The 15541-nt window shown below is 35.7% G+C and overlaps 1 protein-coding gene across 2 annotated transcripts in view; it reads right to left on the bottom strand.

Annotated features, from left to right (window-relative positions):
- Clgn (calmegin) overlaps positions 1–15541 on the bottom strand; it is a 34620-nt gene that overhangs the window by 18559 nt on the left and 520 nt on the right. For both annotated transcript variants that reach the window (XM_010610893.3, XM_010610894.3), the window contains exons 2-6: positions 13823–13968; positions 11647–11720; positions 10966–11024; positions 7565–7706; positions 362–443 (exon numbers count right to left, since the gene is read on the bottom strand). In XM_010610893.3, the coding sequence (XP_010609195.1) occupies positions 362–443; positions 7565–7706; positions 10966–11024; positions 11647–11720; positions 13823–13963 (498 nt within the window). In that variant the 5' untranslated portion in view covers positions 13964–13968. The remainder of the gene's footprint in view (positions 1–361; positions 444–7564; positions 7707–10965; positions 11025–11646; positions 11721–13822; positions 13969–15541) is intronic.

Genomic DNA, 15541 nt, shown 5'->3' with positions numbered 1-15541 from the left:
TCTCTGGTACCTTTATTTCAGTTCTTTGCTCTGGTTATTTTACCTCTCTAAACAAACTTATGATTCTTATTTTATAAAGAATTCTAAATTGGTATTTCAAAAGCATTTATAAGCACATCACTTTAAAATTTATAGATGGGGCAAACTTTATTACTTTGCTCAAGATTATAAAAATAATGCTTTCAAGTAACCTAGCTTTATATGAAACTTGTAGGCAAACCATGAAAGCTATGTAATCTCATGCTGGAAAAAGACAAAAGTTCTTTCCAATTTCAGTTGAAAATAAAATTTTCAATTGTGTCAATTACTCCTTAAAAATACTAACTTTAATAAGGTTTTCTTAAATATTAAAATATCATACCAGAATCAAATCATCAGTGTCTGTTAGGAGTTTAATGTATGCACCTCCACACTCAATACCATCTTGAAAATTTACTTCATATCTAAACAAAGGGGAAAAGAACCATACTGCTGATAAGTAAAAGTTACTAATTGCTCTTTAAAATCCGATGTGTTATTCTCAAGTCATTTTAGCATAATAAATGTTTAACATTGCTAGAAAGTTCATATAAAGCATATACACAACCTATAGGATATAAGCAAAAATGCTTTTTTAGTCCTGCAATACAAGGCACATTAAGATATTTAAAATAGAGTGATTATACTCAACTATAAAAAGGTCAACCTATTTGGTTAAATATTTTTTCCATGAAAAACTGTTAAATTAAGAATAAGATATTTTGACAAAAACCTTAATAGGAAACTTGAAGTTCTGGTAAGGAAGGCATTATACATATTCTTTATAAACCAAAAAACTGAAGTCAGAAGGACCACAGCTATAACATACTTCTAAAACATTGCCGATGATCTTAGATATCTAGATCTAATTTGTCTTTTAGTTCAACCACACCCAGGACATGTTAACAAAGTGTACACCTTAGTAAGATCCAGAAAAAATACTCTATAATCTTAATAATATAGAGTATTTCAGACCTAAGCAGCCAGGAAATATGGGATATTTTAGCTGTTTAGTATAACAGCTTAAAAAAGTAAACTAATATGAAAGTCATCTCATGGGTTTACAGTGCAGTATAACTCTTGACAAAGTTTTTTTTTTTAAGGAAATAGTTTCACTAGGGCAATGGAACACAGAAGAGATTTCTGATGAATTGATAAATTACATGTGACAAAAATGTGAAACAGTAAAAATTAAAACATGATTCTGTGATTAAAATAAAAAGATTAAAAACAAGTAACAGAAAATAGTGACAATTCTAATAAAGGACTGTAAAGTATTCTGAAGAAACTTCAGTGACAAGATGAAAAAGAGCAGCATACACAATTTTCAGTTTGGACTGTGTATATTTTGTATTAAAAAGAACAGAAGGAATAGCAAAAACTCAAGTGATTTCTGACTTGCAAAACTACAAACTACTTCTACTATGCTTTATTTCTCAAGCTGTCTAAAATAATGACTACAGACTTTTTCTTTGAGACAGGGTCTCTCTATGTTGCCTGGGTTGACCCCAATTACTGGCCTTAAGTGATCCTCCCACTTCAGCCAACTGAGTGGCTAGGATTAGCTCGGTGCTGCCTAGTTAATGTACACTTTGACATCTGAGCGACATAAGTGATTCTTGATTCTGCCACTTATTTTAGTAAGCATGTTATTATGTTCTACGTATCTGTTCATCTATAATATAGGGACACCACCCATACCTATTCCTTGCAGGACTATTAAAACGATTAAGGACTTTTATTATTTATTTTTAAGATAAAAATTCATTTGTTCATTTCAAAGTCTTACCTTTTATGTTAAAAAATAGCTAACACTTTTTTTTCATAAAATTTACATTTTTAAAAAGATTATAAAGCAGAAGACATAGGACATGGTGTGACTTAAAGGTCACTATTTTTAGGAAAAATAAAATGAAGTACTGCTTTATTATAGGTGACTTAAGGACAAAGGGTTCAATAAAAAGAAATTAAACAGCAATTTTGTAAATTGGCTCTTGAAGTGTAAACATAGCTTTGTTGTCCTACTATGCTCTGACTCAATCGCAGGTCCATTTCTTATACTGCAAGCTTTCAAAGTTTTCAAAACACTAACTTGTGCCTAGTATAAATAATTCACAATGAATCAGAGAATCAGAAAAATATATATCACACATAGCTTGACTGCTGCTAAACTTCACATCACAGGAAAGCAGGACACACGCAGAGTAAATGTGTTAACCCTAATTTCTTTGCAGTATCATTTCCCAAACTATTCTATGAAACACTAATCACTGTTAAAAGAAAAACTATTGTTATGTGGTCAAACACATTTGGGAAACACAGCCCGAAAGTGTTTATCTGTAGAACCTATCGAAAAACTTATAGGGTATTTTTAGGTTTTAAAATCTGTACAACCACATCATATATACAGGCTGAATATCCTTTATCTGAAGTGCTTGGGACCTGAAAGTCAGATTTTGAAATTTTTTTGGATTTTATATTTCTATAGATTATCCGTTGAGCATTCCTAAACCAAAAATCTTGACATCTGCAATGTTTGGAAATCTAAAACTTTCTGAGCGTCACATTGGTCCTCAAAAGGTTTTGGACTTCAGAGCAAAGACAGCTTACTAGAGATACCTAGCAAGTTTCTCTCTCTCTCTCAAAACAAACAAACAAACAAACAAAAAACACAGGGTAAGGGAAAAAATAACTGCTACTTTACTGCGGTGTGAGAAGGAGAGTATTGGGTATTGTAGGGTACATCAGAGATGCAGAAGAGACCCCTTCTCATGAAGAAAACACACACACACACACACACACACACACACACACACACACACACACACACACACACACACACACACACACACACCATCTACCGCCCAGTATTCCCAGCTGCAATGAACCCTAAGGCAAAAGGGACTGACACAGTGGAAATAAGTGAACAGAGGTTCTTATCAGGGCTCACTATTGCACGGACACCTGAATTACTCCTGCCAGCGATGTCTGCAGCCCTCACGGGCCAAGCCTAGCTTAGAAAACATGCAGAGAATCTACTGCACTGTGACACCCCTGAAACAGCCCTGCTCGCACTGTGCCTTACCCTCTTAGACTCCTGCCACCTGGAGATCCTGCCCATCTCTGGGCTCACAAATCAGGTGTGTGGCACTACCCACCGGCCATCAGCCCAGAAAGCAGAGCCTCTGCTGAACAGCCTGACCTGCCAAATGCCCTCCAAATGGCCACAACCTTACACACTGACCCTGCCCTACAGCCAGGGATGCCACAGCATACCTGCCCAGGGGTGGAAATCAGAAAGACAAGGGGGATTTTAGAAACTATAGTTTTACAAATTTTAAAAATACATGGAGAAACTTAACAACATGCTTTTAAACAACCAATTAGTCAACAAAGAAGCCAAAAGAAAAATGTAAAAAAAATCAAAACAAATGAAAACATACCAAACCAACATAACAACATAACAAAAAAATATATCAAAATTTACAGATAAAGCAAAAGCAGTGCTGAGAGAAGTTTATAGCAACAAGCACCCACATCAGAAATGTAGAAATAGCTCAAATAAACAACCCATTGCCACAGTTCATAGAACTAGAAAAACGAAAACAAACCCAAAATTAGAAGGAATAATAAAGATCAGGACAGAACAAAAATTAATGTGTATATATTATACATATATGTATATATATATGTGTGTGTGTGTGTGTGTGATCAATGAAACAGAGTTCTTCAAAAAGAATAAGCAAACTTTAGCTAGACTAGCAACAAAGACCTGAATAAGTAAAGAGGTGAAAAAAGAGACATTGGAGCCACACTACAGGAATAGAGTTATTATGGAATATTAAAAACAAGTGTACACCAACAAATATGAAAATCTAAAGAAAATTAATAATTTCTTGACACAAATGCCTTACAAATTTTGAACCATGGGGCTGGGGAAGCAGCTCAGCAGTGCAGTGCCTGACTGGCAAGCACAGGCTCTGAGTTTGGTTCCCGGTCCCAAAAGAAACATTTAAACATGAAAATACTGACAGCCTGAAAAGAACAATAGTAAGTAGGTTAAGTCAGTAATTAACAATCTCCCAACAAAAATGCCAAGGACTGCATGGCTTCACTGCTGAATTTTACCAAGATTTTAAAGAACAATACCAAAATCATCTCAAACCACTCTGACAAAACTAAAGGAGGTAACTCTCCCAAACAAATTCTACAAAATCACCATTAACCTGATATTGTAACCAGACAAGGACACACACAAAGAAAACTATAGACTAGTCTGCCTAATGAACAGAGATGTAAAACTTTTCAACAAAATGCCAGCAAACTGAATCCAATAGTGTAACACAAAGATCATACACTAGGATCACAAGTGATTGCTCCCAGGAATGAAAGGATAAGTCAATGTACACAGATCAGTAAGCATTATATAGTATATAAACATAATGAACAACAAAACCTGTATGATTATATCAGTGGATGTAGAAAAAGTATTTAATGAAATTGAACTTTTTGATAAATACCCTCAAAAAGTTAAGCATAAAAGATATGTAACACAGCATTAAAAAAGCTATATATAACATTACAATAGCTAATATCATACTTAATGGGGAAAATATCTAGAATAAGACAAAGATATGGAACAAGACACTTCTAGTATTATTATTCAATAGAGCACTGGAACTATTAACCAGAGCCATTAGTCAAGAGCAAGAAATAAAAACCAGGCATGGTGGAGCACACTTTGTAATCCCAGTGCTCAGGACGCTGAGGCAGAGAACTGCTGTGACTTAAAGGCCAATATGAGCTACATAGTGAGTTCAAGACCTGCCTGCACTATACATTGAGATCCTGTTTCAGAAAACAAAAAATTAAAAAGAGAGAAGGAAAGAAATAGATCATCCAAATAGGAAAAGAGAAAGTGACAGTATTCTTATTTGTAGGTGGCATGATTTTTTTACATAAAAACCTAAGGCTCCACCAAGTCTACTCCAACTGATAAATTCAGTAAAGCCATAAAATACAAAAACATACAAAAATCAATAAATTTTTAAATATGAATAATGAACTTGGTGAAAAGAAATCTCATTTACAATAGAAATAAAATGCCTTGGAATAAATTTAGCTAAGTGAGTGAATGTTCTCTACATCTTCTGGCAACATGGTTGGAACTGGAGACTTAATTATATCAAGTAAAATGAGCCTGGCACAAAAAGACAAATACTGAATGTACTTACTCATATCTGAAAGCTGCAATGTTGGTCTCATAGAAAAGCAGAGACTAGGAAGGGTGGAGAGGAGGTAGAGGGATGCTGGGTAACAGATACCAAATATACAGACGGATAAGTTCTAGTGTCCTATAGCACAATAGGGTGACCACGGTTTACAACAATTTACTATGTATTTTATAAATAACTAGAAGACAGGAGTTCAAAGGTTCCCAACACAAAAAAAAGATAAATATTTAAGAAGACAGAAATGCTAATTACCAAGAGTTGATCATTACATATATACAATGTACCCTATAAATGACTGTCTTAAGTTACTTCTTGTTGCTGAGACAGAATACCCAACACCCAAATTTAGAGGGAAAAGGGTTTAATTGGCTTACAGTTTGTAGAGATTTCAGTCCATAATTCTCTGGCTCCAAGCAGGGTGGCAGAGGGGCAACAACAGTTCATGGTGTGGGAAGAGAGCAAAAGCAACAAGAGAGACCTTCACAGCGTCTTTCTGCCCCTCTTATCTTATTCAGACTACTTAGGGCAGGTAGCACTCACACCATTAATCCTCCTGGCCTAAGACCTAGCCCCACCATGAATCAATCATGTACTCTAGATTCAGCCACTTCTGCAAAAGCATGAGGCTTTGGGGGGACATCTAAACACAAGCCATAACAACATGTAATTATAAAAACTGAAGCTGAACTTTTAAAAAGGTGTTGAACAGGGGGAAAAAAAGATTACAAAATTGCTGCCATGTAAGAGAGGTTGAAAAAAGTTTCAGATTTCAGAGTATTCTAGGTTTCAGAGTAGGCATGGTTAAACTATAGTAACACATTTTAACTTATATTAACAACAGGGAAAAGCACCCTGGAGTCTAGATATATCATAAATCTGTTTTATTTGTAGTATTCTTCATTTTACTTAGCCCATTTGAACTTGTCACTATTGGAAGACACTCCTTCTCTGATTATTTTTAAACATATGAAAAATTGATATTTAATTCTTGGTGCTTTTTTTCAGGATAATCATTTCTTGACTATTAAAATAAATTTTATACTTATATTCTAATCTTTGCTTCTAATTTTGCAAGATAGCACTTTCTTACTTGCCTACTAATGACTCATACTAAAACTACTAAATTTGATTTATTTTACCCTGGAGAAGTTAAATTGTACATCACTTCCTTTTACCCTTTGATTTAAGCCACAAGTGGCCAAAATAGAAAGTAATATTGTATATACTTAAGTTTCAAAACAGTAAGATTAACTTCAATTCCCAAGGAAAGTTTTTAAAAGCCAAATCCTGAATAATGATAAATAGTAAGGCCAAATGTAGTTCAAATAAGTACCTGTAACAAAATTTTTAATTTGTTAAAGTAATAGTCACATACTCTATGACCTTAGTATTTTAAAGTCATTGAAATTACATAATATAGATTTAGCCAAAGTGCTACAACTGAAATATTAAGCCAATCATACAAAATGCAACACTTTCAAAAACCTGTAACACGATGTTTTAGTTACACCAGGTAAGAACATATTTAACATTAAAGAACTGAAGGTGCTCTGGAGGGACAGACGGTAGTTATGTATGCCTAAATGAACTCTGGATAGTCACAATTTCTGATATAAAGCAGACAGTAACATTTATACATTTTCTTCTCTTTGCAATTTAAATGTATGGGTCTTCTAATTCTGCCTACATACATTTGTTTGGTTTCATAGCAGTGAAGCTGAAATCAGCTTGAAGAATTTATACCTGATTTTGTAATAGCATACATGCAAGCAACCTCACTAGTTCACATCAACAGTGGGAGAGGAATGTCTGTAACAATATGAGACTTTTAAAAGGGTCCATGCATGAGACACTGATCTACATTACACATTTACCTTTAAAAATAAAATTTCTGCGTTTAAATCTAGCGTGAGAGTGTGTGTGTGTGTGTGTGTGTGTGTGTGTGTGTGTGTGTGTACGCAGCGCTAGGTATCAAATCGAGGGACTTGTGCCTACTAAGAAAGCATTCTATCACTGATTAACCATCCACCTTTAGGTCTCATCACAGATTTAACAGCAACACTTCTGGTTCTTTTCAGAATATATGGATAGCAATATCTCAATAGCAGGCAATTTTAAGAAAAGTTAAAAATGGTGCACTATATAGTTTACAGTAATAAAATTATGTTTTAGAGGATATATTCTACAATTTTATCATTAGCCTGTTTTTCATTGAAAAACCTACATGTATATGTACTTGTATATATACATTTAGATGCCAAATTATACCAAACTAACACAAATTCAGAAAAAGTATACAAAAACAAACTTACTGAACTACCAAAGGTTTATCAGCAAAAATAAAGGGTTTTGCTAATACAGCTGATATTGCATGATGTTTTGCACTAGATTTCATTACCAGTCCTCTGTCACCAGGTACCTGATTTTCTTTCAGCCCTTCTATTTCCCATCTTCCTAGAAAATAAAGCAAAATGCATTAAACTGAAACAGAAAACTTACTTGAAAATTATTCATCAGTGCTTATAAACACTAATTTTTTTGGAGAGGGTGGTACTGGGGATCGAACTTAGGACCTGCAAGGCAGGCAGTGGAACCACTGAGCTAAATCCCTGGACCTATAAACATTAAGGTTTTCCAGGAGGATTTGAGAGGGAAAAAAAAAAAAAAAAAGATTTGGAATTAGTATCTGCAACTTTATGTACAGTCTTTTTTCTTTCTTTTCTCCCCACATCCAAAAATGGTTTTAATAACAAATACTATAGTATCTGATTAAGGTACTTCTAAAGTTGGGCTAATTTAGTTTTCCCTCCAAACTTTTGAAAAAAGTATAAAATGTGATTCCTCTCATAGAATCTATCAGTGTTAAATTTTTAAAATGAACTATTTAAAACTGCATTATGAAAGTGTTCCTTAATACAAAATGAACAGCTTGCATTAGTCTAAATTTCCTGTTTTTCGAAATGCATGATACCCATCAGCTCATTTTCTTATAGCACTACAATACTTTATTTTGAAAACTGTGTATTTCATTCACACAATCCCTTCCCTGAAGCTGTGCCATGCAGTTCTCAGAACTTTGGGATAGGAAAGCCCAACATGAGGTCTACACAACCAGGCAGCAGAAAGGCCCGGTCTGGGCTGGAATTTCCTGTGTTTAAGATCGTAACAGTCCTACAACCAGTCGTGGGCTCCAGGGATAGTACAGCCAAGTGGGCTACTTGGAGCCCACAAGTTTTACGCTGGACTTTACTCCTTTATTCTTTTAAGAATCATAAGCCAACTTACATTAATTTGTATAAAACTTGATTTTGAAAATTATAGCTATTGTCTATTGTTAACTATAATTGAATAAACAATTCAGCAAAAAACCTAATTTCCAGTATTGTGTCAACTCAAAATATTAAAATATTTAGTTTTTTGAATAACTAATGCTTATATTATTTTTTCTTTTATAAAAAATAACACAACAATGCAAGAGCCAGAAGTCTTATGAATCAAGGGGTGATTTTTGGTCTATCACTGTGTACATGTAGTTACTGGATTTCTAAAAATGCCTTAAAAATTTTTTTTTCAGTTTCCTGGCCCAATTGGGCTATACTATAGTTTTTTAAAAGACAGATTTATTTATTTAGTTTTTATTCTCTCATACTAACATCCTTATAATTACTAATTCCTCAAAGTCTTGATTTATTTTTGTTGTTGCTGTTGTTGTTTCGGTTTTTTTGTTTTGTTTCTTCTTGGTACTGGGGATTGAACTCGGGACCTTGTGCTTGTGAATCAGGCGGCAGAACCACTGAGCTACATCCCTGGCCTCCAAAAGTCTTAATTTAAGTAACAATTTTTTTAGCTTTTCAAGATACTGATAGTAAAGGATTTTTAAAACTATGTTGTTTTTCTTGCCAAGTAATATAAAATTTACCAATTCTGAAAAAAAACATCACTTTCATTTTAAAAAATAAGGTAATTTCCCATCTGAAGAGTTCTTCCCCATTTCAAATAAACTATAACTTTCTATTAACCAGATCACTTATCTAAATTCTAGACAATACTAGTTAATGTAGATTTTCTTGTAAATAGAATTTTATAAAGAATCTGCGTGCCTTTATAAGGTTTCCTGAAAGTTGGCCAATTAAAGAACTGGAATTTATGATTAAATATCTATATTTATTATTAATAATGATCTGAAAATTCTAAATGCTTCTCCCCAAAATGCACAATTTATATCCCAGCACTTAATGTTTCATACATATCTGCTTATTCCTAAACACTTGCAATGAACTCTATCCAGGTGGTACCGGGTAGAAGCTGTGATTAACTACAGAGAATACTGAATGATCTTGCAAAGGAACCTGTTATAAGGCTCAACTACTACGTAGACCAACACTGCTAATATCAAAACCATATGCAGAACCCAGAACTTTAATAGATTCCGTATTTTTCAAAGTTGCTTTTAAGAATCTGAAAATGTCAGCCACAAATCACAGCTAAATGTAATATGCTAAAAAATCTTTTGTGGTAGTTTTTAAACAGTAAAGCTGGGGGAAAAAAACTCAAACATGAAAAGCCATTTTTATCTAGTGAGAAACAGATACTTAAAAGTCACCCTTAAAATGGAACATATCTTAATTTTAGGGAAACTCCATCAGTGGATTCTTATTAAATATAAAGCAAACATACTCCCAATGTTGTTGGAAAAAACTGTATAGTGCCTAAACATAGCTATCTCACGTCAAGCTTTCTGTGTGATGTTGTAGACTGTATTTATATAGATTTATTTTAGGCAGCACTTTATATCTCTTCAGACTCACTGCTTCTCTGGGAGAAATAATTCTTTTCACTACATGGATTTGGAGTGAATGTAGGACTAATTGCTTCTTCTTTGCACGTGGCTGTGTTCTTTTTGGAGTTACACAGGCACACACAATGGGAAGGTTCACTTAAGGGAACAACACTGTGCAAAGAACATACGCAGGCATGGTCTTTACCTTAGGTTGAAACAGAACCTATGAAAAGGAAGCAGACAGGCCACATCCAGCACATGCTATTATCTGTTTTTCTATTGTTTTGCTACAACTGCTTGCTGGGGTCTGAGTGTGAGGTCCCATACTTATGGGCATGAGGTCCTCTGAGAAAGAGGAAATCCCACTATCACACACCTTGAGAAGAGACTGATCTTCCTTCAGGAATATACAACTGAAGAGGCTGGTTTTAGACTAGAAGGAAGAAATCTTTTGTCATTCTCGAGGGTGGTCAGTTAGGGAAGAAAAGACGACTCTGGCACATAGGCCATTTCTTTGTACAGCTAAGCCTGAAGATACTGCTATCAGAGACCCTGTAATAATGGATGTAGGCCCGCTATCTTCTACCCCTCACTAACTGGCCTCTGGTACTTCACAGAAACTTTTGCTGAAAATCCTAATTCAATCTAGGTGTGCCCAAGATGAAGTGAACACAAAGACCAGCAGGAGCCTAAGAAGTGCTGCTTCAGGAAACACAAAAAAACCAACTGCAAGGGAGTGAAAATGCACCTGTTTAGAATTAGCAAAGGGGATGGTGGGTGGCCTGTTTCTAGAAGGAATTTCCCCAAATACTGAAAAGGATAAAAGTCTGAACATTTCAAGGTGAAGCAGGAGAAGGCCTCTGGCTAACACAGTCAAAATAACTCTAAAGCTATTGAACCCTACATATTGGGTATAATATTTAAATATTTTACCATCATACATAGAAATCTCATCATCCATATCATCTTTCTTTGCTTGTGATAAGGCCCACCTGCAAGTAAAGTTGAAAACATGTTTATCTTGAAAAATAAAACTAGCAATTTATAGATGCAATGCATACTAGAAACACAAAAGACTACCCCCAAAATAAATTAATATTTCGGAGTTGGATAAGGATATCTAAATAATCCGAGAAAGTTAAACTAAATTTGGAACCTTCAATTTGCCAGCTACATGACAATAGGCAATGCACACCATGCCTCAACTTATTCACCTTTAATGGTATTTAAATATAGTACTTATTTGCTACTCAGGATAGCATTTGGCATATAATAATAAAAGTATTAACTTTTATTGTTTTATCATTCTTTAGTTTGGGAAAGTAACTCAAATTTTTCACCTGGGCTTACCCTTAATATTTGTCCTAGAGAATTAAAAAAACTGTTATACTTTTTCTCTTTATATTCAGAATTTCTTTTTATATTAATGAATATTCCAATTAAATATTTCTACCAATACCAAAAAATACATGAAGTATTAGTTTACACTGTTAAATAAACTCCTTGAAAATTTTTTATACATCTGAAGTAGAGCTAATTCGCAAAGGCCAATACTCAACAACTTCAAAAAAGCTAATCAAATCAAGGAAAACATTCTCTTCAATGAATACTCACCCAGACAAGTTCCCACTATCAAAAGTTGCTATAAAATATACTTCTCCTATGGGTTTAGGTGTCTGATAGTTAATCTAGAAAAGAGAATTTTAAAAATCTTAAATTAATCATCTCTGCAAATATTTTAATTAAATAATCTTGCGAATTAAGAACCCAATGTCACACATATAGATACTATAGCTATGAGGTGATACAAGCTCTTATCACAAAACTCGGTATACACAAGAATGTAATATATACCATAATGACAAAATTACTCTACGTCCAAACAGAGGACACACTGACCTCTCCTGACATCAGGGGATGGGAGGAATTAGAGCATGTTTGATAACACATTTGTTGTCCTTTTGCGTCCTCACAAAAGACAGCATTTGGGGATAAAAATTATGAGAAGCAAAGGAAATATTGTAACAAAAATCATGTAAAATGGAAACCCCAGTAAACATATAGGCTAATTTTAAATTAAATGGTATTTCCCTGTAGGGTGACAGAAAAGTAGCGCTGCAAAGCAAATCTCAGCAAGGCACTGCTTCAAGTGCCATGGGAGCGTTGGATGCTGTGACAGTGACACTGCTGGTAGCAGTGGTGCTGGGGCGGCAGGGTGGCTTCTTGGACCCTCCTAATCCTTTTGGGAGGGAGTACAAACTGGTCAAACCATAGGGAAGCAGCAAAGTAACCTGCCCCAGTCAGCGCTAAGTAACTGCAGCACTATGCATGAGCTGAGGTTGGCTGGCTCCATACACTTAGCTATGCTTTAATATACAGAACGTTATCAACTCAGTAACTCGAAAGACTGACTTGCTGACAAGTCACCAAAAGATAACCTGAACTGATGATGAATGAATAACACTTTGCACAGAGTAACAATCTGACCCTTCTGAATTAGACTTTTGTGACTTGTACCTGTAAGTTGAGTTACAAGATTTCTTCTCAGCCTTTAAGGGAAAGGAAACAGAAGTCCTTTTTCCATTTTTATCATCCCTCCCCTGACCTGCCAGTACAACATTTCCCATCTGTTTAAGGGAAGAAAAGTAGCCTTTAAACAAAACTCCACATGATTACTGAATGGGGCAAGATTCAGTAATCAAAATTCTCAGTCTCCTTTGAAGTTTACTCATTCACAACTTTATTCTCTATATTTTTGTAGTTTGGCAAAATGGACCATGGCGTCACAAGAGGCTTCTTTCTGTTAAAGTCACCAACAGTTTGCTTTGCCCTTAAGTACTTCGCTACCTCTCAATCACTCATGTTATTAGAAAAGTTAAAAATTGTTCTTTTCCACTTCTTAGCACCTTCTCAAATTATCCCCCAAATATAGTAAGGAGTGGTATCTGTCAACGTCTTCAAATATGAACCTCCAAAGACCCTTGTAGTAGCTGTATCTAAACCAGTTCCTAGCACCTTGAGCACTTTCTTTGTAGATGAGAGAACCAAATCTTAAAGGAAATGCTCTTGTAGAATATTCACTTAAACAATTAACACACATAGTATTTGCAGAAAAGTCAATAAAAGTAGACTGTGACTCCCCTTGGCCCTTTGGCACAATAAAATGAATGCTTTTTCAACACTGCAAATACTTCTGCTTTCCGGACCCTAGGTCCCAGTGTTCCTCAATGTGAACGCTGCCGCGGACTGTCACAGTGTACCAGTATCTCCTTAGGTTCCCCCAAACATGCATTTTAATAATGCTGAACCAGAAGGGTGCATCGTCCATGACATAAGCTATAAATTATTCCTTTACAAGGTTTACAGCAGCCACTGATCTCTGAAGATTAATTTCAGATGTAATAGTCTTCATTTTCTAAGTAGACAGGACATGGTCTTTTCCTGTCTGGTTGCTCTGTTTTTTGTTTTTGTTTTTGTTTTGAAGCGTGCCTAAATACAAAAGAAATTTGTGTATGGCACCTAGTAGTTTTATTTTTTAAAATATGTGAAAGGGTTTTACTGTCAATATAGAATTGCGCCACTCGTTAAAAAGGACTAAGTAAGTGCTTTAGCAGCGAGTGAAGTTTTTAGTTTTATTTCTGACACTGTCAGACCTTCTCAGGTAAAATAAAAAGTAACACAATTTGTGGTTCTTCAAGGAATAAAGTGGCTTTATTTCTCTGAGGAAAGAAGATACTAACAAGAAGGACGAAAGGGAAGTGATGATGAACTCATGGCTCAATAGCCTTACCTCTGAAGAGCTTTCAGCTTCGACATCACTCTCATCGGAATTTTCATCAAAGTTTTCCATCTCAACACCATCATTCATTAATTCTGCACTGACTGAGATGAATAGAACACCTAAACATAGTCCAAAGCCTGAGAAATACATACTATCTGTGAAATAAAAAGTAATTAGTGAAAATAAAGTTGTGAAATATACAATGTAGCAATTATATATCGTCATACCTCCTTTATCCTAAAATGGTGGTTTAATTAAAATTATTTAAAGTGTGCCTTAAACAAACAAAATATAAACTTCAAATCTTTTAGTGAATGAATTCTACAGCTATAAACCTTCTTCCAAAAGCAAAGAGCAAATGACATAAAATATACAGGCAACAGTGATTGTCAAATTCAAGTAATATGTAGGCCCCTTTAAAATAAAATGGTAGGCATTATGACACAGGCCTGTAATCCCAGTACAGTATCTTGGGAGGCTAAAGCAAGAGTGAGGCGAGAGATCAGGGTAGAGCAAACCGTAGTGCAACCAGGTGTGACCTGTCAACCATGGAGAGCTGCCAAAGCACAGCTAGTCAGGGCTGGACATCTGGAAGTGACTTTGTCCATCACAAAGACCTGTCAGCCTGACCACAACTCCCAAGCCGGTATGGGACCGCCCAGATCTAACTTCACGATGTAAAAGCGGGCAGCCACTGACTACTTGGCCACTGCCCTCTTGTTCTCACAGTGGCCTGTCCTGCATATCTTCTTGTCTTTCTTCTTTTCATCTCCTTCTCTTCAACATTCAATAAATGTTAAACTGTTATATTTATTGGTTGTCTGTCTTTTTTTCAGAGGGTCTCACTATGTAGTTGGCCTCTAACTTACTAGATAGACCAGGCTGGCCTAGAACGAGCAGTGATCCTCCTGCTTCAGCCTGCTCAGCTCCCTGTTCCGCTGGGATTACAGGTGCGCATTGTCCACTTCTTTGACTGGGACAAGCGCCTAGAACTGGACACCACACCATCTGACAACAGAGGGACTGCAAGTTTTGAGTCCCACCTGGGGAACTTAACAAAAACTCTGTCTCAAAATAATAATAATAATAATAATGATGATGATGATGATGATGATAAAAAGCATTTGCGCTGTAGCTCAGTGCAAGGCTCTGGGTTCAATCCCCAGTACGGCAAAATAAGTAAATAAATAAAATGTAAAAAAAGAAATTGATCCCTAAACGTTCACTTAAATTGTTTCCATAAAAATGTTACCTAAGTATGTACTACTGGAACTTTGTAAAACTAAAATACATGCACATGTAAACACCAAAAAACTAAAGAAAAATGACTTTTTAATCACAAATTTAATGTGGAAGGTGTTCTTCCAAAATTAAAGCAGAAAGGTCAAACAAACACGAGCTCACTGCCACCAAAATACACGCTATGAAAAAGTCATTCTGCATTCGCCGTTTCCCTCCCTTTCCCCTCCCCTGTGCACCCAATCCCTCCAGAGCTTTGTTACCAGGACTGTTAAATCCCAACTAAACGCCTCCTCCTGGTTGCTTGGGCAGATGCTATAAATAAAAGCAGCCAAAGTATGGGATTGATAGTAAACAGCGCGGAGGGGATAATGAGTCTCTGGTAATTAGGGCTTCATGGATTCAACACCAGCCTCCCGCTGCCTCCCCCGTGGCGCACTCCGGGCTCCGCGCAGCATCCAGGGAGTGGCCCGGAGTCGCCGGCCGCGG

Source organism: Fukomys damarensis, unplaced genomic scaffold (genome assembly GCF_012274545.1).
Source record: "Fukomys damarensis isolate Sample0158 unplaced genomic scaffold, DMR_v1.0_HiC HiC_scaffold_38, whole genome shotgun sequence".
In the NCBI taxonomy this organism is placed as follows: domain Eukaryota; kingdom Metazoa; phylum Chordata; class Mammalia; order Rodentia; family Bathyergidae; genus Fukomys; species Fukomys damarensis.
This window is presented reverse-complemented; position numbering and strand designations above follow the sequence as displayed.